Source organism: Anomalospiza imberbis, chromosome 8 (genome assembly GCF_031753505.1).
Source record: "Anomalospiza imberbis isolate Cuckoo-Finch-1a 21T00152 chromosome 8, ASM3175350v1, whole genome shotgun sequence".
Taxonomy (NCBI): Eukaryota; Metazoa; Chordata; class Aves; order Passeriformes; family Viduidae; genus Anomalospiza; species Anomalospiza imberbis.
In genome coordinates, this window is record NC_089688.1 from 20,342,945 (window position 1) to 20,367,964 (window position 25,020).

Genomic DNA, 25,020 nt, shown 5'->3' on the forward strand with positions numbered 1-25,020 from the left:
ATCAATATATGTGGATTAATTTGGAGCCGCAAGTTAATAGTATCTCCCATACCTTTGCTTGGATTTTGTCATTAGTAGATGTCTATCAAAGTCTCTAGGACACATTATATTAAAATTATAAACATCACTACCAGCAATATTAACCTGTTTCATGCTGTAATTAAAAAAAAAAAAAAACAAAAACAAAAAACATACCCCTGAATGCTTAAGACCTGAGTATCAGAATTAAAAGCAAACTTGCAGAAATGACAGATTAGTGCATTTGGGGCCTCTTCTCTTCTGGTACTGATTAAAAAGCAATTATCAATGTGACATAGTTAACTATTCCATAACTACCTGCATATTCACCCCTAGAAATAGGGAATGCAGAGGGAATCTTCTTTTTCTCCTTCTCACTTGGAGGTGGCTCATAGCTGTCATCAGGATTCTCTTCACTGGGGACCACATACATCTCAGAGTCAGAGTGGTCATCTGGATTTTCATAATCACTGTCCTAGAAAGACAGAACTCCCCATTTCTCATCTCATAGCAATCTATAACACAAAATTACAACAATGTACCCTTGATTGGACACATCATGTTCCTTTTTAGTGCTTCCTCTTGCAAAGAGGCACTCCTGCCTCTTCCCCTTCTCCTCCTCCCAGGAGCTCCCTGTCTTCTTGCTGTCTCCAAGGAGTCCTTTCACCTCAAGAGCTCAGTCTTCAAATTATGGACCAATAGCTTGTTTCCTTTCCCAGGACAGCTCCTTTCTAGATCCAGCTTGATGGATCTTGGTGTGTGTTGTCACTTCCTCTCTCTTTCCAGTCGAAAGGGTATTCAAGAAGGAAACGGGTCACTTCAGGCTGACAATTGCACCATTACTTAGATGGCTGTCAGCCATGAATTGCTTCATTCTATGTTTTCTAAAATCTTAGCAGAAGTTTTCAGTTTTAGTAAGAAGTGGCTTTCCTCTCCTCACCCTTCCCACCCTTCCTGCCCCAAATAAAACCTCTTACTGATTTCAAAATTATTGTTCATTTTAGGAAGTCCCTCAAATTGATGCCATGTACTTACTTATCCAAAAACCTTAGCGTTTGTGGCTACCATTGACCGCGCTTCTGAAAGTACTTCTAAGTTGAATGTAAAAAAATTGAGGCTGCTAAAAATCAGTGGCTACTTGTGAATTAAACTGATGTAAAAAAACCTGTAACATTTCAATAGTATTTAGTTCAACCACAATTAGATTATTTAAAAAGAAACTTTAATTATTTCATGTGCTAACTTGTTGCCACAGTAACCTCCTACTAGCCCAAAATATGTACTTACAAAATCATCTGACCATTGTTCCTCTTCATTGTCTGCGTGTTCTAAACCAAACATTAGAGTTATTTAAGGAGATGTAATAGTGAATATAAATGTTTGTCTTAGATTCATTTTTCAATCTATACTTATCATATTCAGTTAAAAAAGAGTGAGCAAAATTTCCAAACAGTTCTGAGCAACACATCTGTTTAGACAGAATAGTAAATTAAATACCTTCTTCCTTATTTTTGACAAATTATTTCATAACTGTTGGAAAAACATTAGAAAATGAGAAACTGTGCATGGTCTGAACAGCAGAGCATGCACTTTACCCACAGTGTCCTGCTAATGCATCTCATTTTTAAGTAGGGGTCACAATTTCTAGATAATAGAACTCTTTCTGACCTCTGGGCCCTGGTTAAAGTTGGTTAAGTGTTTATATTAAACAGGGAACAGTTACCTGAGAAGTTCCAAACTCTGTCCTGCTTTCTTCTATTCTTATCGTAACAAGATGGCTGTTAACTTGTAAAAATAGCCATGAACTAGTTTGTGGGCTATATGACAAGCAAGTAAAGGTCTATCTTTAAGATAATTTGTGATGTCATCATTACATTAAAAGTATTAAGATTTTAAATCTGTAATGATGCATTTATTCAATTTCTTCCATATTTACTTTCACAGTTTCTGTAAGGAGGGACTGCATGCAAATTCCCTTCCATTTTTACAGCAGCCTAGATACAGAACTCTGATTAAGACTGATTTTGAAAGAGTGGTTACTTGCTACTCTTCATGCTGGCACATTTTTTCTTGCCTTTCATTTCAGAGGTGTGAACTAGATTCAGAGTTGTTGATAATGGTATCTTGTCCTCTCATTAAAAACAAATTACGAGGTACTGTGTAACTGAAATACTGTTAGGCATATAGATAACAAATTAACACAGAAATGCAGTTTTAAATTTACATTAATACAGCCTTACCTGAAGCATAATCCCTTTGTGGCAGACTTGGTGGTGGCTTTTTTTTAAGGCTGTAAATTATAATTATTACATTTATGATCTCATAAGTAACATTTACTAGAAAGGAACATTAGCCAGACACATAAAAAAGCTGATAACTAAAGATACCTGCAGCTAAAGAAATACAGATTACCATCACAGATGCTTAGCAAATAGCTGTAGAAGAATGCTTTCAAAAGGTAGAAACTGATAAAATAATAAAATAGAATCTGAGAATTTAATACATTTTTTTCACTAAGAACATAAGTTGAAAGGACAGCTTCCTTTCTCACACCATGTCTTCTTCATTTCCAGAAAGAGATAAGATAGGGGGCAGAAATAAATGATGATCTATCAGTAGATGAAAATCTGTTCAGGTTCACAGAGGCTTTATTAAGACTATGGCATAAGAAAGTAGCGTAGCACTCTCCATTTGTATTTTTAGAACTATATAATTTTGCATGCACTTTATTTGATGCTTAATATTTAAATGTATACCAGGTCTCTCAGTGAAAGATTCTACTTTCGTCCCTTTTTTGGTAAAAACTGTTACAATGGCATCACATACCAAGTGAATCAAAAGATAATTTGTAGAAATACTGAAAAGATCTTTTTGGCAATGCAAGTAGGTTCCTAAGTATGTGCACATTTATATATCTAGCAAGCAGAAGTACACATATGTGTAAACGCACACACACACATATATATATATATATTTATATGTATATGTGTATTCATGTATACTCCTCCTTACTAAATTGCAGCTGTCCAAAGAAGACATTGCATTACAGTCAGTTGAATTATTTCACTACCCTGTAATGAAAGAGAAGAATTTGGGTTTAAAGTTAAGATGAACACTGCATGTGTGACATCGCAGGCCAGACTGATGCCTCTGCAGAGGGGAAAAACAACAACTCTTTGTTTTTAGTAGCCAGATAAAACATTAAGATAATGATTGACATTAAAATAATTCTTTAAAGTGACTTTTGAACATTGTCTGCCAGCTTTGTTGTAGCACTGATGAGATCTCACCATGGACCTGAAGCTTTGTCTACTAAACTGATGACTTCACTCATTCTTCAGTCAGGTCCTAACAAATTCATTTGCAAAAATCAGCAAATAATTTTAAAAAAACACATTCCCAAAGAATTTAAAAAAATTTTGGGATCTCTGAGCAATAGTGTTTACAAATGTTGCTTTACCACAAGAATTTGACACTCAGGACTCAGGTCCTGAGCTTGCTGCCTAGGTAATCATTGTTCAGGTACTACTTTTACTCAGGGTGGTGGCATGCTGGCACTACCACATCAACTTACAAATTTTCCTGTTTTGAGAAATGCTTTGACTACTTCTGATTTGAATTAATGGAATTCTGTTCAGACAGTCACCAAAAACACCTCATGCATGAATCAATGAATAAATGGTGTGGGCATTGCAAAAACTCAAAAAAGACCAACCCCCCAAACCAAACAAAAACCAAACTAGGAAGATGATTTTTGCAATGTTAGTCTGCTTTTTTTCATGGCTAACAACACTAATGATGGATAGCTGTCTCCTCAGAGCTTTTAACTTCCTGAAGCATAATATAACTTAGTGTACAAACAATAAATTAAAAAGCATTCTCAACAGCTCTGCTCTGGTCTTCTGTCCAGGTTAGCACAGCCATGTTAGAAAGAAAATCCCAGGGCCACTGCCAGGGCTCATCTCACATCTTAGGAAGGGGAGACTAAGATCTCTTGATGTATTTTGCAATGTCTGCCATGAGTTGTTCGGAAATGGTGGAGACTTGGAAAATAGTGGAACTGAGGCAACAGTAAGAGGCTGTCTGGGTCATGGTGTAAAGTACAAGGCTTAAACAATACAACATAATTCTAAGCTGCTAAGAAGAAATCTTCCACACCTGGTACCAGGCCCTGTAAATCCTGGCAGTGGCCCTGGCAGAAAATGTAAATACGTTATAACGAAAGCACACGAGGTAAGAACAGAGGTCTGTGTCTAAGCAGCCTATCATGCCATGGTGCAGCTATGGAATAGCATACCGATCCCAAGTATCTTTCCCAGTTTTGCAAATTAAGGCCACTTGCTCATTTTGGAACCTGAATATCGATAGAAGAAAAGAAATAATGTTTCTGTCACAGAGCTGAAACAGTTCACGGCCACATCTATATTTGCTAGAATATTTTCAAATATGTTATTTATTCTAAAATTCAAATCCACTTAAAAAGAAGTTTTCAAAGTACTGGTATGATTTTCTGACTGCCAGAACTGGAATCCAGGCTCTTTTGAAGTCAGCTGGAGCTTCCCTTTACAGGAGCCAGAACTCTACCCAATGTGCAAACCACAACACAAGCTCAAAAGACACAACCCTATGCCAAGGCGTGGTTACCCAGTTATTGCAGACTCTGACCTCATTGTCCACACAGATCCTTGCAGAATGGCAATTGACTCTGTCCTGTTCCCTGAAGTTAATGAGAAGGGACTGGAAGAATCAAATACCATCCAACTGACCGTGCATATTTAAATGTATTTAATCCTAGTACATATATTAGAGCTTCAACAAATAACCAGGTAGCACTTGAGACATTTCATATAATGGGTTGTAGATGCTTCTCACATAAGAACAGAATGCAGAGTACATAAATTCAGATCAATTTTTAAGAGAATAAATTATTCCATTTTAAAGCAATGTATTCCAAGATTTCCCCTTATAATATGCAGAGCTTGATCCAACAAAACATTTAGGCTTGTACTTAACTTTTCTAACATATATGGTTCTGTAGGAGCTGCAAATATTACTTAGAATTTGTATCACATTTTTGTTTTCCTGCATTAAGTGAAAAATTTTAAAATAAACTGCAACAGAGGTCGGGGTGTTTTGCTCTAGCAGCACTTGTTTTTATAGGCTACACCCAGAAAAGGAACCAAACATACATATTAGTAGACCTTTACATGTAGCACTTCAATTTTTCCACAGGTGCATTTCCCTACTGGTGTTTCTGCTCACTCCCCCAGCATTTAAGATATGCCTGAAAACTCTTTGTTTTCAAAAGTCTTTTGCTTTTTGTATTGTTCATTCTATGCAAAGTCCACACCCTTGTTAGGAACATTTTAACATAATAGTTTTTACAAAAATTATATTGATATCTTTTCTGAGTTGAGTATTTATAGTATGTAGTAGCTTTACATGCACTAGAACATCACACTTGTGATTACACAATAAATTAATTGAACTTTGCCAGAAACATTTTCAGAGCTCCAAAAGGTGTTATGCAAACAGATCTGATTTCCTGAACTGTGTATTCCTAGTAGAATAGTTTGTTACACATTTGGAATTATGCAGCAATTGTACAAGATAAAATGAAACTGAAAGGGATTTTTTTTTTAATTGTTATTATTACTTTTTCACACATGTTCTTACAATGTGCTATGGCAGTTATAGTAATAAAAATCCTGACACTCAAAACATTCTATTCAGCTACACAGTAATTTTCATGTTCTTCAGCATAACAGTTAAAATTAGGAATTATACTTTTTCCTGTTTTATTTTACTAAGTGTGGTACAGCTTGATTTTGGTACTTTCTCTTACTGTTTGTTTAATAAAATACTGCTTTTCCCTCTGCCAAGGGTTTGATCATGAATGTCTCTTAGTTGTAGCTATGCAGGTTGAAGAGACATTTAGTGACACAGCTATTTTTCTGCCCAAAGTTACTGCCTAAATTATAAATGGTATAGAAAAATGGGCCATAAAAATCTGAAGTAGAGACTTACCCAACTAAACAGCTGGGTAAAGCATCTTTTTTCCATTTTCCAGGTCACATGGCAAATGTTCAAGAAATGGACACATTTGGCTAGTGTGCAGTCAAAAACATGAGCACAAGTGCATGATTTCTGATGGCTCTGTGAAGGATGTGATATTACAACAAGGAGAATAAACTGAACTTCTTGTTTCTTATTCAGCACAGTAGTTCAGCATGTACAAAACTTTAGGTGAAGTCCTGCCTTTGCTGTGTATGCAGTGTGACTTTTAATGCCAACTTCAGTGGAGCCAGGATTCCACTGAACAAAGCCCAGAAGCTTAAAGCTTGTGATGTACAGATGAGTGCTGTCTTTACAGCGTGTTTCACACATAGGCAACCATCCTACATCCTGAAACCTATGATTTCTCTGCTTCCCTGTTCTGTATTACCAAGGGTGTGAGTGTGAAAAAAATGCCCCCAGCTCTCATTGTTTATCCAATGCTGGCTACACTCATTGCTGCTACACCTGAGTACATAATCCTCCTTGACGCTGTGATCTGCACAGCAGCTGGGATTCAGGGCTGTAAACAGCTTTGTATGTGATTAAGGGCAAACAGGTGACAGCTATCCTGCAGTGGCCAATATTTTTACTGCCAGAACAAACAGGAACTTTTAAGCAATGAAAAAACAACCTTTCTATTTCTTTCCTGTTACCAGGACTGCTCAGTCTGCTTTCCACAGACCTTTAAGACACACATGGATAGTAGATTAATTCCTCCCCACTTGTACACCACAGACAAACTAGACTGGAGAGCAGAAGTGCTGATGCAAGACCTTTTACATTTCTGCATAACCAAGTGCCAATCCAGACTTTAGAAATGTTTTAACAAATACTGCTAATAAGTCTAATTAATTTCATGACTATTTGGTAATTCTTTTAATTTGTATAGCAGAGGCTTACAGCATACATCTGGGTGATAACTTTAGGCTTCAGATATGCAAGTACACTATTTGAATTCTCTAAAATTATTTCTACTTATAATAGGTTTCATTTTAATTTTCTTGCCCAGCATATGGATGAATCTATGCTACACAAAGTCCATTTAAAATAAAATCTTTCCTGCTACACTTATGTTTAGAACCTTGACATTTAATAAAATAATCCTTTAACTGAAAAGGAAGTAGTTATCATCTGGATAACCATGTTTTAGAGAAAGCATCTACAATCAAACAAAAAGCCCCCGAAGATTGCATAGTGAGGAACACAGCCAGCTCTAATTCTGTAAAGCTTAGCACCTCTTGTACATATCCTTACAGGATATAGGAAATCAGATCTGTTGTGAACTCATGCTCTTATTGCAAGTCTCATTATGTGCTGTGTTCAAGACTTGAACTCTGAAGCCATGTGCAGTCAAACATTAGATATTCTTCAATTTTAGAATACTAAATTTCTGATCTTCATAACTGCAGAAAAGATTATTATGACTCAGATGAATCATAGTAACATCTGAAAGATTATTTTATACCTCAGTTTTTGTTCTTATAACTGGGAGAGTTGACATGTGAGCTTTGTGCTGCAATCATACTTTGAGTTTTTATGAGTTTGCTCTTTTATATTTATATATATATTTTTTTTTCTTGAGTGAATCAAAGAATTACAGTTCTATAGCAGCAATCTTTGACACTTAATGATGACCTTCCCAGCTTCTGCTACATTTGGTCCATGTTACTTCCCTTCTTCCTCTTTAGGAAGGACACACAATCAGAGCAACTGATTACCAACAGAATTTATAGTACTATGGGAGACACTTTGTAGCCTCAAATTATAAACTTAGATGCTTCTGTTTCTGTCATCTTTCCTCTCTGAGGCTTTTGAACTGAGTCCACTGGAACATTATTAATTACAGTTAAACAACTATTGTGAAGTGGGAAGCCACCCTTTATTAAAAAGCAACAGCTATAAGAAAACCTCTAACCCCCTCCCCTCCAAACCCCCCAAAAGCCTTGGACAGCCTAGCACCTCTTCCCGGTGAGCAGGTCCCAGGTGAAAATTAGTTTTTTTTGTAGATGGGTGGTGAACACAGTGGTCACTGTGTTAAAAACAAAACCACAAATTAACTTAAAACCACAAGTAGTTAAAAGAGGGCCATTTTATGGGAAACACTCATTTGTGCTTGCATGGAAATAAGTGAATATAGCAAGTGGCTGTGATAAACTGTGAACTGCAGCAATCTTAGAGTGAAAGAGAATGAGTAAAGGAAAAAAATTGTCTCAAAAATCTGATAGATCAGGTGTTTTACCATCAGAGCCTGCTCAAGGTCTGTGGGCAGAAACACAGCTGTGGAAATGAGAGCACAAAGGAGGGCTTGCAGGCCAAGATTACTCCTCCTGCCTGGGGAACAGGAGAGCTGGGCAGTCCTGCTGCTCCTGGGAGTGCATCCTCCTCCTCTGGCAGCTCCAGCCCTGCCTGGGCTGGCAGCAGGGCCAAGAGCTGAGCCAGCCTGGCTCTCCAGAGCTCCTGCATAGCCAAACCACGCAGGGCCCTACTGCTGCTGCCAGCAGCTGACTGATCACTGCAGATACACCGAGCTGTTTCCCTTGAACTGAGCCATCATGGTCCCTCTTTAAAAACAATTTAAAACAATGCTTCCACGTGTCTTTTATGTAAAAGAGCTGTATTTCTAGAATTTAACATGGTTGTCCTGGAAATGCTGTAGATAGGCATTGTAATTAACTTTTAAAAGTACTTAATACTTTTGTTGCCAATGACCCATGTAAAGAAACACATCTGAATAAGAAAACTGCATCCAAATGGAATTTCAATGCAAATGAGCTGTTGCATTGAGAAAAGTGTGCTAAATAGCTAATTGCTTTAAATAGATGTTTGTCTGGAAACACTGAATAATGTATTCATTTGACAAGGATGCAAAATTACTGGAATTTCTTTCTATGTATAAGTACATATGAATATTTTATAATACTTTCATGCACGTGACACAATCTGCATGTTGTTCAGTATATCTACTGAAGTGCATCCCTGTGGAATGACATGGTCCCATCACTAAAGTACCACACACCACTATGCTCATAATCCAAACTTCCCCACAGTGATGAAACTAGGGATTGGCATTGCAAACTTACTTTTTGAACTTGTTTATTATCCCACTTTCATTTTTCTTGATGTCATGCACCATCTTTTGAAGCTTCCTGTAAGACATTAAACAAAGCCAGCATAAATTACCAAGTGGTTGAACATCAATATAAATCAAGAAAAATATGCTCACTATATCTCCAATAAGCAGTTTAATTGTTAAATCATTTGTGCATGAAGTTTCCCTTCCTTTTAAAGACCTCTTTAGCATTGTTTGTGTTATCCTTCTAAATACAATTATATATGGTATAAACAATCAATTTAAGAGTAAGTGCATCAGGAAAAAAATAAATCATTGCCTAAATTAATAGTTTAAAATATTTAAATGTTAACATTTTATCTAGAACTGACTTTACAACACTACAAGGCTATAACGGTGATGCCCTCTGATTTCTGGCCATACATGGGACACTTAAATGTAATGAGAATAATGGACAAATAATTCACAAGCACATCTTTAACTCCTGTTGAAAACTCAAACGACTAATTTACAGCAAAATGATTTAGTGTTACCTGCTAATATAAAGAAATTAATTACTTATAGTTATGAGAAACATATACACCTGTTTCTCACAAGTATATGAATGCTCCAAGAATTCCAACAACAATGTACTACACCTATAAGAGCAGCTTGGATTATTATCTCAACTAACCAGATACATTAAATCTCAGGTGAAAAGCTCAGAAGAACTTCTGCTTTTCTGCTGTATTTGTTGGGGTTTTTTTCTTAACAGATTCAGCTTGTTCTGCTTGAAACATCAGAAATAGCCATCATCTGCAGTTTGCTGTTTCTGTGCTGTGCCCCAGCTGGCACCTGGCAGTGTCTATAAATGAAAAGTAATGAGGAATGAAAAGAACGAGAGGATATCTAAATGGTTTAGTTCTAGTTCGGGGAGAATGGTTGTAAGTGTTTGTGTTTCTTTCAAAAAGGCTTGCCAGACTTCAATTAGGGATGGATGTCAGCACCAGTTACATTTCCTGTGTTGTTTGTCAGAGATAGAACTCACCAACAAAAATCTAATTGTAGATTTCTAAATGAATATTGCTTATTGCTCATCACTGACACTAATATCTTTATATTAGCAAAATTATTACTTTATTTTAAAAAAGGTGGGCTTTTTCACATTACTGTTTTTATTCAAAATTGTCATTTAAAAAATCTTCACACAGGCATGCAAATAAGATCCAACACAAAATTGGTAAGTACAAGTACCTGAATTAGTTTGCTTTTCATTTGATCATATTTAGGTGAATTGATTAGAGCACCATGGATGTTTCCTGAGTCTTGAATGAGGCTATAGTTTAAAAGATAATTTTATTACATATTTCTACCTTAAAATGGTGCATTTAAATTAGGAAATCATAGGCACTGGTGCTGTTATGATATTTTTTCCAAGCAGATGAGCTGAAATGAAAACATTCCCATTTTTTGCGTAGTCAATTTTCTTAAAAATCTGTGTCTCTTATTCCTTATTCTTTTTATGGAGGCATTTAGATTTCTAATTACAACTTTGATAAATTAGAGAGGTACCTAATATGCATTAGTGTGAATTTTTTCACCTTTTAAAATAATATAGCTCTTGTAGGAGTTGTTAAATTACTTGTTTGTTGCCTCTGGTGAATTTAACTTGTCTGAAGCCTGTGAGAGTAAGCAGATAACCACTGCACTAAGTGGGAAGTGTAGGAAGTCATCAAGCACAGCTGATCTGTTCAAGTGGAATCCCCTTCCACCCATGGCATTGAATGAGCTGCAAAAACCAGTCTGTCCAGTTAGCTGGAGGCTGAAATTTCTTGAAGTGCCAGGCCATATGAAATGCAACAACTGAAAAGTTTTAGAAAGAGCTGTCTGTCTGATTTGTGATCTTAGAGAGACAGAAGAAAAGATAAGAGTCAGACAGAAAGGTCTATGGCAAGAGGATTCTCCAAATCTTAAAGCACTCAATCCCAGTCCCAAAGGCCATTCCAGAGCAATGAGGAAAGTGAAGCACAGAAGGGCATTTATACACCTAAAGTTTAGACTGAATCTATGTATCTGACTAGTACTAAAATACATGTTGTATGGCTCTCAAATACTTGAGACTGTACTCCAAGTAAAGGGGTTTGATGAGAGGGGACCTTAGCAGAGCAGCAGCCCTGAGAGGACCCAGGAAATGGGGGCTGCCATGGCCCAGTGCAGGCAGCCCTTGCCTTCAGAACTACAACACTCTGAGTCAGGACCTCGTCACCAACTAATGTTTATTCTCTGGTGTTCTCTTGGGATGAGCAGACACTAAAAATACTCAAGGACCTCCATCAGCCAGTACTGTAAATAAAAATAATGAGTAATGTTTGTCTTACTTTGCATTGCATATAATTAAAGATAATCAAGAGGTAAAACTTAAAGTTGCTTCTTTAACTACAAGCTCCAACTCTTCATTAAACCTGTTTGGGATCTTTTTATGCAAAATCAGGTTTGCAGATAAAGGTGCAGTGTGTGTTACTGCTAATCTTTGAAAACGCATTCCAGCAACAGATATTTTGAGATCCATTTTAATTGTAACTTGCATAGACTGGATGGGACCCTTTGATCAGGATCTCATGGCACACAATAGATTTTCAAAGTTCTGCAGATAATAAGTTTGGAAGTCTTGGCTGTAGGTGTTTCCAAAAAGTTTTAGGTTTCTTACAAATACATTAGAAATTCTACATGTTGGAAGGAGTAAGAAAAAAAGACAGAAACCTAAAACAAAACACATTGTAGCCCTGTGTTGCTATTTTTGTAGCTAAAAACTCCAGTAATTCAAAATTATCAGATTTATTGACAAGGGGCTCAGTAGCTGTGATATGTATGTGAAGGAAGGTGGAAAGTTTTACCATTGTAAATATCATACCATCCTCAAAGAAGGATTTGTTGTGTGACAAAATACCTTGCTGCATTCAGGACTGGTAGAGCTGCCTCGAGATAAAACAAAATGAAACAAACCCACCCTCTCTTTGATCTGGTCACAGCTCAGCTTATGAGGAATATGTGATGATGAAGTGAGGATGATGGGTAGGCTGGCCTGTGACACATCCCCACCTTCAAACACCACCTGGAAGCCTTTGGCTCTTTTGCATGCACACTATCCTACAAAAGCTTTCCAAAGGCAAAATAGTTTTTAAAGAGAAAAAATGAAGAAGAATAAAGTGTGTAACAAGTTTTTAACTCAGATGTGAGATGAGGTACAGAGTCCCTAGACTTGAGAAAGAAAAGTATGTCTTCATTTCAGACAGATTTGTGTAATATGGAATTCTGCCACCATTTAGACTAGTTTTTGAGAAATTGTATTTATGGGTATTATAAATCTGTGAAGACATTTACCAGTATGTATGCTGTAGGTACGTGTATTAAAGCTCACAGCAGTCAGCATGAGTGGCTCTCCAGTGGTCTTGACCTGTCCCTGCTCCTGCACACAGGGAGGGATCCCTGTGTGCATGAGCAGCACAGCTCACCCACTTGTGATCTTCCTCAGTGAACCCAGAGCTTTGCAGCCCCAGGGCACATGCTGGCTGGCAGTGTTTTACTGTCCTGGGGAGCCACAGCCCACTGCAGGAGGATTCTGCAGGGTCTCTGGAGTAGGCAGGGGACACAATTGCTTCAGGGTGTCTGACTGTGAGCACTTGTAGCTGAGAGGGGTCCTGCTAATGTTTTTGGAAACAGGGCTGACAGCAGCATCAGTGAGGAGTGGTAGCAAAACAAAAACTAATTTTAAATTATTTACAGGAAATTTTCTGTATTACAAGCATACCTATTTCTGTTTATCTGGGGCATGAAAATTATACCTTCTTACATTTCTGGTGTTTACAGGACTGTCTGAATTACCTGTTTTGCCTCTAGAAAATCCCCATCAGTACTCACAAACCAGCTTCTTTAGTTAAGGAAGAGCACAATTTTGCACGTGATATGTCAACAAGTTGGCTAGGGCAACTTTACAAGCAATATTGACACATTCAGCATTAAGGGACCTGTATATTCCTTCTCCTCCTCCTCACATCAGTTAGGTCTTTAACTGATGAAGTTGAATTGGTTTTAAAATAGTAAAAATAATTAAAAAAATAAACACACTGTGAATCAAACAATTTGCATGCCAATTGCAAGTTCTTATACCTTTTTGGGTATATCTGTTTCTCACTGACAGGACAGCCTGTAGTTCTGTGCCCAGAAAGTCACAATTTCTGAAGATTACTATGTCCATTCACTTTAAGTAAGACTGAGGGTAGGTGTAGTATTCACTTTTGGCTTAAGAAAGGCACATCACATTAAAACAAAAGAATGTTTTTCAGAGGTGTTTTTGTTTGGGTTCTTTTTCAGGCATATTTAAATACTTGGCATTAGAAACCTAGAATGGGATTTAGTAAGTGCAAATTTAGACTTAAAACAAAAAATCTCAAAAAATACCCACTTGCCTCAGCTATAAGGTTTTACAGGAAAGAACCACAAATAGAAAGCAAGGAAGATTATAATGAAATTTGGAGAATAAAAGCTAAGTTATTAGAAGATACAAACCAAAACTCAAAAAGCAGAAAGCTAAAAATTATTACAGCTACTTCTGTTAATTAAAAAAACCCCACATTAAAACATGAACTAAAGAAAGAACAGCATGTCCAGACCTCTCCTTTATGGCTTCTCACAGCACCACCACCTCCTTCCCAGCTGATCTTTGTTTTGTGTTTCTGTTATCCTTCAGTTTTATAAATAGCTATGCAGGTGACCAAATGAAGAAAGAAAGTTATTGTTTCTGGACAAAGGGAAGACTCCTGCTTCCTTTTGCAGGGAGAACCTGCTTACCTAGAAGGGGATTTGTAAAACTACCACTTGAGATTTTGAAAAGCACAAAGCTCTTATGTTGAAATATCTTTCAAACTGAATTAACAAACTAGAAAAGACCACCTTTCCTATGCCAGGCTTCCAAGAAAGCAATGCTTCTACCATGGTCTTGGTGGAAGAACATGGATTTTGGTGAACTGGGTGTCTTCCTAAGATGTATTTTCATATTACTTGCCACTTTTGTGCCTCAAAGACAATGCAATTAAATGTTATAAAACAACTCTACCCCCTTTGACTTCACTTCTAATTTCTCAGTAGAAAGCAAAAAGTAATACCAAATACAGAAAGCATCTAATTCCTCATTAGACCTCCTTCAGGTGCTTCAGATCTCTACACGCACACACCCTTATATCATATTCTACCTGGAAGAGCAAGAGTAGGAGTCCTTTTCAAGGAAATGCCATGTGGAATCAGCCACCTGGGTCAGAGTTAGTGTTTTCAATGGCTGAGATATGTGTAAGATGCATAAAAATGTGTAAGAGAGACAGCTGAATCCTTGAGGTGCAGTCCGATAAACCACTTCAGTAGCTACTGCTCCAAGGTAGGGCCTTACAGCCCCCACCCACTCTGGGGTTTTATCCACCCCCTGCAATGGCTTTCTTGTTGGGAGAAGAGGAAGTTTGGAACTGGAGGTGGTAACCTGTGGCACCAAACCATCCATTCAAGGCACTGAGCCTTTGATCTTTATCTGTAAAGCTATCTCAAAGCTGTGAAGAAAAGTTCAAAGAGGTTTGCTTATTGGGAGAAGTCAATTACAGCTATCTGAGAGGAAGAAGAAACAAGGAATTGTTCTCACCCATGTTTGGGAGATGCACAAGGGGAAATGACAATAGTTTATATTCATTTTGACAAGAGTGTTGATTTTTTAAAGTCTCAGAAACATCCTGTTCTGCTCATGTTTGAATTATCCACTATTTTGCCTAAAGGTAAACCCCGTAGTTAGAGCAGGTGTGTGTTTACATGGTACACACAGAGACACAGGCTAAATATTGATTGTATTTTTCATCTTCATTTGTCCTCTACGTAATCTTTACAAAAAAGCTGTCAGTCCTCCTTGTACTGGTAAGTACTAATATTCACTGAGCTAATAAAAAATGTAGCATGTAAAGGAATAATACATTCTTGACAGAAATCATGCCTAACATGAAAATAAAAAGTATAAGTACTTTGGGGTGATTGGGAGTTCTGCTGATTGAAAGAACCCATTCTAGGTTTCCAAGCATTTGAATTTGCCTGGAAACAAACAAACAAACAAAAATTCCAAGGTTGGGACACCTCTTCCCTCTTATGCAGATTGCTCTCCCCTTTATCCCAAATGGGTAACAGTGACACTGTAGGGAATACAGAAAATAATTAGGTATATGTGACTATTACATGTCACTTCTCGACATAAAAAGGTAAGCTATGTTTTCTGTTCTGTAACTGATCGGTTCTGTTTTGAGCCTTTTTTTTTGTTTACTGATCTCTTTTTTGTACCAGCTCTCTGGATGTAAGTTAATGCATTAAAAAACACACAAACCCCCCCCCCCCCCCCCCAAAAAAAAAAAACACCACACCCCAACCAAAAAAACCCCAAAACTACACACAGAAACCACATTCACAAGACTTACTCCACTTTTCTGGAAGGTTTTCAAGCAGCAGGGGAAGTTCAACCCATTAGGCTACTCTAAAATACAGTTTCAGTTAAAACTGAGTGCTGTAGCTCCCTGAAGGATTAGTAACCTACAGCCTGGTCACCGAAGGAGAACAAGGGCAGAAATTTAAAAGACTTAAGTGGCTTTTATATTTCAACACGAAGAGGAAGTAGAGAGGCATTGTAGGGAAATGAATAAAGACAGGATCTGGTATGGACCCAGAATATTCCCATTGACAAACACTGCTGTACTTGGGCTGAAAGTGTTCTTGCTCAAGCTACAGAAGCATTATACCCATCACAGATGTGGGGTGGCACTGACAGGGATCTAATGGAGGCTACTCATGGATCAGTTTTGTTTGTTTTGTTCTGAAGCCAATGAAATTTTGTTAAAACTCTGGAGAAACTCCCTGGCTGGTCCCTATGCCACTTTAATGGAGCCCATATGGGCTGCCACTGAAAGGGGAAATTCCGCTCCTCTCTGCCCTCGGTGCTTCCCCAGCTGTGATGAATCGTGGGACTTCCAGCTGGGAAACTAACTTCTTTTTTCTTTTGCCAATTTAGACATCAGCAGGATCAGACCCAGCTCTGTCACGTGGTCATTGGAACCCTAGTGCCAGTGAGAGGGCAGAGAGGGGCAGGGGCCTTGGGAGGGTGGGAGAAAGGGACCTGCTCTTTTGGCAGCAGCTCAGACTTATGCCAAATTCAACTGGCCATGTAGTTACAGCTTCAGCAGCACTTTGTTGCCTCTGTGCTTCTTGCAGAGATGCCTACAGCATCCATATTTTAAGGTAGGAAGGAAACATTTAGACACATGGTATAGCCTCTTCTATTAATAGCTTACTTCACCTTGAATTCCCCTTGGAATTAAGCTTGGTTTCCCCTTGAATTAAGCTTGAAAAACATGTACTCATGTTTTTCATATTATTGCCCAATAATACATATGAGTACATTATGTACTCATTATAATTTACATTTTACATTTACATAAAACTACATTATTTCAATTGTTTCTAAAGTATTTACTGTGTAGTAATTTATGTTGAGGTCATAAACTCGTAGCATTGCACATCTGGCTTTGCTTATGTGTGGAAAATAAACTTGTTCAAAATGTATACACTAACCAATTAGGATAAAGATACTAATAGAGTTTTCAAGCTTCTCTTACTCCTCAGTAATTTATTATGGCTGGCACAAACCAAACATATTTACATTGCCTCTTACAGTTTACCAAAAATCTAAGATGATGCCCTAGAGCCAAATGGGAAAATACCGTCCCTTTTAGCCACTGTTTTCCATCAATTTTTCAATTCTCTTGTCTGCTGAGCATATAAACTAATATGGTTTCCCAGTGGGGCTTTTTTGCAACAATTTATGATTGTCATATTTGCCTTCCAAAAGCAAAGCACCATCACATTTTAATGTCCTGTGCAATACATAGATTTTGAATTATCCTGTAAAACACAAAACTGTTTTGTTCTGGAATCAACATATCACTGGGTACCTGCAATATTGTATTATGATTGAATATCTAGCACTCTACACAGCTGTGTGGGATACATTTATAAACTAATGGTAAAAAAAGAGTTTTGCCACGTTTGCTGGAATTCTGGGTTTTTTCCCATGGGCATGAAAATTAATTTACTGGGTTATTTTCTTGGCTCTTGATAATTTATTATTTTACTAAAAAACAAAAAAAAACCTCTATGTCATTAGATCAAATCTAAATTACTTGCTTCTGCTGAGTAACTGACAGTTGCAGGCCAAGGACAGTGTCACTTGTCATTGCTATGGTTGACAAATGCTCCTACTCTGGACAGTTATTTTAGCAGAACTACAGTGTCACTACAAGGCCTTATTTTATTTGGAACATTTATTTGTTCCAAATAAATTATTCATTTGGAACATATTTTATTTGCCAATGACTTAGTAATTTTGCCAGCACAAGTAGTATGCAGCTGTAGGTACTACATAAGCATAGCTGATCTTGTGAACAGATTACACCCTTACACTGCTGTCTACCTGCAGAGACTTATGCAGGGCATCTCTTGACAGTTTCAATATTATACTGCATCATTATGTCCACATTGCCATATTTTTGCTTAAAACACACATAGATCACAGTAACACTTAAACATACTTTTCTATAAACAGCATTATAGGCAGGAAATTCTGTGTGAGAATAAATCCTATGTGGTGGTTTAGTTTGGTTTTTCCCCTCTTCAGTTTGTGGGTGGGTTTTTTTTTTTTTTTTTTTTTTTTTTTTTTTTTTTTTTTTTGTCTTGTAAAAATTAGTGTGTTTCAGGTTTGGTTGTTTTGGTTGGTTGGCTGGTTGGTTTTTTAGCCTGAGGATTAGTCCAGGTTGGATGACATAGCTGTAAAGAAGAAAATAAGCTTTAAAGGGTTTGGTAGAGTGAAGTGGTTGTGCATAGAGAAGGGAATAAAGGACAAATGTAGATGGGATGGAGGCTATGCTGTGCTGAGGCAAGGTCAGAGGGAGAAGAAATAGGATTTGACTGGAGAAGTCACACTGAGTAAAATAATGGATTTTTGCAGTGGTATTTGGGGAAGTTTGCATTTCCTATATCATTTCATTCCAAAGTCCAGAGATGAGAGAGAGATTCATGAACTATTTAAGAAAACTAGAGGAAACAGAGATTATAAAACTTTATCTTTTAATCAAAATCCTGTGCTTTGTATGGCAAACAGGACCTAACAATCCTACAGAAAAAACTTGTGTTTGTGTTCATCAGCACGGCAAATGCAGCTGGTGGCCTCCTTTCCCTGTGCCTGTGAAGCTCAGCTTTGAAGACTGCAAATCGCTGAACTGGGATTTCATGTGACCTTATGTTCAGGCTACACTTTGCTGGGCTTACCCATGGGTGTGCCACAAAAGCTGCTGTCACCACAGAGCGGTACGGTGCAGCGGGAAGTTGTCAGGAGACACTGGAAGCTGAGACAGGAGGTGGCTGTGGGTGACAATGGGTAGTGAAGACCAGAAGACCTTCACAGCTATTATGTCCTCAGGGCAGATTAGACTTTTGTTAGAAAGAGGAGAACACCAGAGCAGGTAGAAGAGCTGAAGTGAGGCTGAGAGAATTGGGATTGTTCAGCCTGGAAAAGGCAAAGCTCTGGGGTGATCTTATTGCAGCCTTTTAGTAACTGCAGGAGGCCTACAAGAAAGCTGGAGAGGAACTGATTACGAGGGTAGGTAGAAATAGGACAAGGGGGAATGGCATCAAACCGAGACCAGTTTGGATATCAGGAAGAAATTCTTTACTGTGAAGGTGGTGAGGCACTGGAACAGGCTGGCTTGAGAACTTGTGGCTGTCGCATCCCTGGAAGTGTTCAAGGCCAGGTTGGATGGGGCTTTGAGCAACCTGATCTAGTGCAAGGTTTTCCTGCCCATGGCAGAGGGATGGGAACAGGATGGTCCCTTTCAACCCAGACTACTGAAAGATTCCATCGTTTGCATAGCCTCTCCTCTGGACTCTGTAACTAATGAGAGGTTGAGATGTTGAAGTCGGATGTGGGCTTTGATGCCTAATTTTGTTATGGGGAATATTCTGTATGTTACCTTGAAACTCCAGTTAATTTCTTGCTTGAGTTTATTTTTGTTCTTTTGTCCTGTTCAAGTTCATTGAGGCAATACACTAAGTTAAAATTTGCCTTGAAAAAAAACAGATTAAGTTTCTAAGACTGTTTGCTACCACTAAAAGGAATTAGTAGAAGTACTATAATAAAATATTTTCTTACAGCACAAAACTAATATTCAGATATTCCCCAAACATTTTCTCCAAAAGTAAATGCTCCCTATGGTAAAGCATCCTATACATAGGATGAAATTTCAGATAATAAATAAAATTTCAATCCCAAATGAATTTTTTTTCTACTATACACTTTCAAGAAGACACATTATCAGAAGATCCTCTGTTAAAGAAAAAGGTCTAGCAGTTACAGCCAAGCTACCAGTAGAAAATTACTGATGACTATAAACACCTCCAGGTTTGATAGACAACAGACATTAAGGCCTTAAGGAAACCCCTCCTGATTTTCATAGAATTAGGACTTAAACCCTTCTGTTTAACAAGTGGGACTAATACAAAATCCTGCAAAAAAACCCAGACACACTTGTTCAACCTGAGAAAAGTAAATTGCCCGTTTATTTCCACTTCCATTTAAATGGGCATTATGCTTGGAGACAGGGATTTTAAGCCTTTGTTTTTGCTGGGGGCAGAGACGGACTGCTGCAAATTAATGAAGTCACATGAAATTATCATGAAACTGTGCTCTTGGAAAAGGCTGTTTGCAATCTTCTGGAACTTCCTGGCTGCATGACCTTAGGCAAGTGAAAGCATGTGGCACACTTTGGTTTGTGCCATGGTTTGCCCTTTGCCACAGTGGTGATGATGCCTTCAAAAGGACTTTGTGCCACGCAGCAAAGCCAGCTATGGGCAGAGGGTCATCATTAAGGTTTGTGTTGTAATAAAAAAATGCAGCAAGTCTGAAGAGATGCTGTGACACAGTCACATACAGTAGCTAGAAATTATTTAAATACCAGAAATCATAGGCTTATAGTCTACGGAAGTTAAACCACAAAAGAGTTTGCAAGGTTAGTGCAAACTTTTCTTTTGAGCTGCTAACTTCCCATTACCCATGCTGCCTACTGTCCCTGATCATGAGTGCATCTATTTCTGTATGTTTGCAGCATAATTTTTTTTCCCTGAAGTTCAGTCTGAAATCCAGGCACACTAGAGCTTGCCATGGCAGTATGGCTATTGCTCATGTATTCATTCCACTCTTTGGTAAACAATTCAAAGTACCAAGTTACTTGCATGCACCATGGATCAGTTTGTCTCACAATAAATAACCAAGCCTTTGAATTAATTTTTCCTGACTATAAGGAAGCAGTTAGAACACACAATGTACTCTGAGGGAATATTTGTATAATACTGTGCATGCCTTATAAGAAATACTATATAGAAATTAATATTCAATTAATATTCCATGAAGTTCCAACATTCCTGTCTAACTATTACTGAATTTAGTCGAGTGGCTTAACTGCAAACAATGTACATACCACAACATGTTAGGCAGACAGTCATATAAGAACTTTTATCGTTCTTATTGTTGCAATAAACTTAACAAATGGAACATGTTAAGAATTCAGATATGATGTAAGATTTACTAATGCAACAAAAAGCTATGTCTGGTAGGCTCAACTATACCCATGGAGAATAGTTGAGAATAGCAAAACCACATAATATCTAGTTTTTCAGGTCTACACTTAAAAAAAATCAAAAAATCCTCTCTCAGACTCAACAGTAGTGTTTTTTTAATTTTTACTGCTACAAAGCAGAAATTTTAAAAAAGCCGTCTTTAAAAATGCAAAATATAATCACATAAATTGAAACTATGTTTGGCAGGAACATTTCTTGGCATTGCATCTTAACATATGAAGAAAAGTATGTCTTTGACATCACCATTTAGTACAAACTCTGAACCACCTATGTGTGCTCCATGCAGACAGGTGTGGTATTAGGAAGTCAACGGCACTGTCAACAGGTGGTCACAGAGCACGAGGTGCTTCCAGGTGTTTCAAAGATGGAGGAAAAGGCTCCCGCCTCCTTATGCTGATCTCTTCCTGTGTTTGCATATCTCTCTTAAATTTATCCTGTGAATATCTACTCATGGAAAGCTCTGCCTTCAGGTTTTAAAATTCTGATACCACAGTAAGATTTTGTAGCCACATATCCAGGTTTCTAAGGAGTATTTCAACATGCTCAAGTTGAAGCACGCATGTCCATTGTGTGTGGTGAGAATGCTCACACACTTGAAACATGGGTGCTCCTACATTCCCTGCACAAATAGGCTGGATTGGCCATGAGGAGGAGAGAAAAAGTAACTTATAATACTTCAAGGTTAATACAGGAAAGCAGAGCTACTTCTTTCTCTTCCCTATTTTACAACAACATTAAAACCTCAGATGAGATGGAGAGTGTGATCTATGTGAAGATGCAGCAGAGGGGTGGTGCTGCCTTTTGGGTTTAGGGCTTTTGAATCAGTTCACAAAAAGTTGTGGGCTGTTATAACCCTCACACATTGACCCACTTTAGATACTTGAAGGCAACCCCGCTTTAATTGTTTGCAAAAGTGCAGAAGGAGAATCCCAGATACAATTTTGACAGCAGAGGGTGTGTAATTTATTTTTTTATGTACCAGTAATGAATGGAAACAAGCTTTCCATCTTGTTTCTCAACTTGTTAAAGATTGCTAGTTTAGACCAACGCTGAGCTCTGACACCATTTAAACCAGTTCAGACTACTTAAGGTGGTAAATTGCAGACAATGAGGAAATTCCCTGTGTTCTTCCCCCGTCCACCGAACCTTCCACAGAGTCCTTGGCTGGGCTTAGGATGCAGCCTGCTTGGCTTTCATTAGGTGTGTCTTGCTGATGAGCTAAGTGTCACTGCAGCTCTCTGCAAGTACACACCCCCCACAACAATATTGCCACAGTATGGAAAGAGTAGATATCAATAAACTGCATTCCATGAAAATTAGCTTTACAAGGGATTGTTCCAGTTTGCATAAAGGTTTCTGGGGAGAGGGAGAGAGACTTGAGAGGGTTTATAAGTTAGTACTGAGTGCATAAGTATGACTTATTTTAGGAAAAAATATTTTTCAGTATTTCATTCTTATTTTTTCAGAGGAGGAAAAGAATTCCATGTTACCTTAATCTGAAACAGAACTTCTTTTAACTATTCAGGAATACAAAAAGTCATGATGAGCCTTGAGGTGCCAACTGTAGCACCACATGAATCGAGACACACTAAAAATAGATCAGTAATGGCCAGCTTCTGCTTTTTTCCTCTCAAACCCTGTATTTAACATTGCTCTTCTTCACTTAGGAACATTTCCCGTTTTCCAGTTCCCTCTACTCCACCAGTTCTTTCGAAGATTAGGAAATATTACAAAACATAACTGCAAAAGCCATCTTCATAAGACATTAAGGCATTAAGCAATTATGTTTTTTAAATTTGCATAAGACTCATACATCATAATGAGCCACACACTATTTCCTTACAGCTTTGAAAACAGACACTTTGAAAATATTCCTCTTTGCGCTGCAGGTGAAGCCGACACATATATTGCTTTGAAATCTGCGTTATCCTCTCCAGACCCGTGTTTACCTCCCGCACTTCCTTGCAGCGCCCGGGCCACCGGGTCAAAACGGGTAAAGCTCCCTTTTACTCCAAAACTTCTGCCAGCTTCCTCGTGCCTCGGCGCCCCCCAGTGCCGCCGCGCTCCGCTGCGGGAAGCGGCTCGTCCCACCGCTGCCTTCCCGCAGCAGCCCCGTTCCCGGCGCGGACCAGCCCCTACCTGAACTTCTCCCCGGCCGGCACCGTCAGCCTGTTGAGCTTGTCCATGCCCGTGAGCGCTGCCCCGCCGGGACGCGCTGCCCTCGGCCCGGCACCTGCCGCTGCCGCCGCTCCCCCGGGCCGGGCTCTCCCGCCGCGCTGCCGGAGCCTCTCCCCGTCCCGTCCCGTCCCGCCCGCAGGCACCGGCGGAGGAGGGACCCGGGCCTCGGCCCGGCCCCGCCCCGCCCGGGGCGCGCACAGGTGGCTGCGGAGCCGGGAGCCGAGGAGGAGCCTTTGGGAACGGGGGCGCGGGGGACGCTGATCCGCCCCTGCCGCTGGAGCCGCCGGAGCTGCCGGGCCGCGCTGGCTTTGGGGGGGCTGAGGAGCGGCTCGGGGTGGGGCTGAGGAGCGGCTCGGGGGGACTGAGGAGCGGCTCGGGGGGGACTGAGGAGCGGCTCGGGGGGACTGAGGAGCGGCTCGGGGGGGGGCTGAGGAGCGGCTCGGGGGTGGACTGAGGAGCGGCTCGGGGGGACTGAGGAGCGGCTCGGGGGGGACTGAGGAGCGGCTCGGGGGAGGCTGAGGAGCGGCTCGGGGGGACTGAGGAGCGGCTCGGGGGGGGACTGAGGAGCGGCTCGGGGGGACTGAGGAGCGGCTCGGGGGGACTGAGGAGCGGCTCGGGGGGGGACTGAGGAGCGGCTCGGGGGGGACTGAGGAGCGGCGCGGGGGGGGACTGAGGAGCGGCTCGGGGGGGGGCTGAGGAGCGGCTCGGCGGGGCTGAGGAGCGGCTCGGGGGGGCTGAGGAGCGGCTCGGGGGGACTGAGGAGCGGCTCGGGGGGGGGCTGAGGAGCGGCTCGGCGGGGCTGAGGAGCGGCTCGGGGGGGCTGAGGAGCGGCTCGGGGGGACTGAGGAGCGGCTCGGCGGGGCTGAGGAGCGGCTCGGGGTGGGGCTGAGGAGCGGCTCGGCGGGGGCTGAGGAGCGGCTCGGGGGGGGGCTGAGGAGCGGCTCGGGGGTGGACTGAGGAGCGGCTCGGGGGGACTGAGGAGCGGCTCGGGGGGGACTGAGGAGCGGCTCGGGGGGACTGAGGAGCGGCTCGGGGGGGGGCTGAGGAGCGGCTCGGGGGTGGACTGAGGAGCGGCTCGGGGGGACTGAGGAGCGGCTCGGGGGGGACTGAGGAGCGGCTCGGGGGAGGCTGAGGAGCGGCTCGGGGGGACTGAGGAGCGGCTCGGGGGGGGACTGAGGAGCGGCTCGGGGGGACTGAGGAGCGGCTCGGGGGGGGACTGAGGAGCGGCTCGGGGGGGACTGAGGAGCGGCTCGGGGGGGACTGAGGAGCGGCGCGGGGGGGGACTGAGGAGCGGCTCGGGGGGGGACTGAGGAGCGGCTCGGGGGGGACTGAGGAGCGGCTCGGGGGGGGACTGAGGAGCGGCTCGGGGGGACTGAGGAGCGGCTCGGGGGGGGGCTGAGGAGCGGCTCGGCGGGGCTGAGGAGCGGCTCGGGGGGGCTGAGGAGCGGCTCGGGGGGACTGAGGAGCGGCTCGGGGGGGGGCTGAGGAGCGGCTCGGCGGGGCTGAGGAGCGGCTCGGGGGGGCTGAGGAGCGGCTCGGGGGGACTGAGGAGCGGCTCGGCGGGGGCTGAGGAGCGGCTCGGGGGGACTGAGGAGCGGCTCGGCGGGGCTGAGGAGCGGCTCGGGGGAGGCTGAGGAGCGGCTCGGGGGGACTGAGGAGCGGCTCGGCGGGGGCTGAGGAGCGGCTCGGGCGGCCCGGCCGTGCAGCGGGCGCATAGCGGCGAGCCCAGCGGGCCGTGCCGGGGCCGGTGACCCGCTCGCTGTCACCTGCCCAACCCAGGGGACTTCGCTGGCTGCGGGGAGAGATGCAGGGCCTGGTTCTCCACCTCCCCGCTCCTCTACACTCCTGGTGAATTTGTGCCAGGTGGGAACATGCTGCATGGGAACTTTTCCTTTCCCGAGGTTCCCCAGTAAAGGCGACAGAAAACTACCATCTTATCCCCATTTCTTTGAATGTAA

General features: G+C 41.2%; 1 protein-coding gene across 6 annotated transcripts in view; it reads right to left on the minus strand.

Moving 5' to 3' along the window:
- The window catches only part of BLNK (B cell linker), a 94,725-nt gene that overhangs the window by 20,366 nt on the left and 49,339 nt on the right, over positions 1-25,020 (minus strand). For 3 of the 6 annotated variants that reach the window (XR_011001418.1, XM_068197734.1, XM_068197732.1), the window contains exons 4-8: positions 9,156-9,221; positions 4,316-4,372; positions 2,259-2,308; positions 1,306-1,346; positions 337-493 (exon numbers count right to left, since the gene is read on the minus strand). Coding sequence is in view for 5 of the 6 variants with exons in the window: in XM_068197734.1 (XP_068053835.1) it covers positions 337-493; positions 1,306-1,346; positions 2,259-2,308; positions 4,316-4,372; positions 9,156-9,221 (371 nt within the window). In the remaining variant the exon portion in view is untranslated. Of the gene's footprint in view, positions 1-336; positions 494-1,305; positions 1,347-2,258; positions 2,309-4,315; positions 4,373-9,155; positions 9,222-23,023; positions 23,154-25,020 lie in introns of those variants that run through there. The other 3 variants (XM_068197735.1, XM_068197736.1, XM_068197733.1) reach the window with 3 other exon arrangements.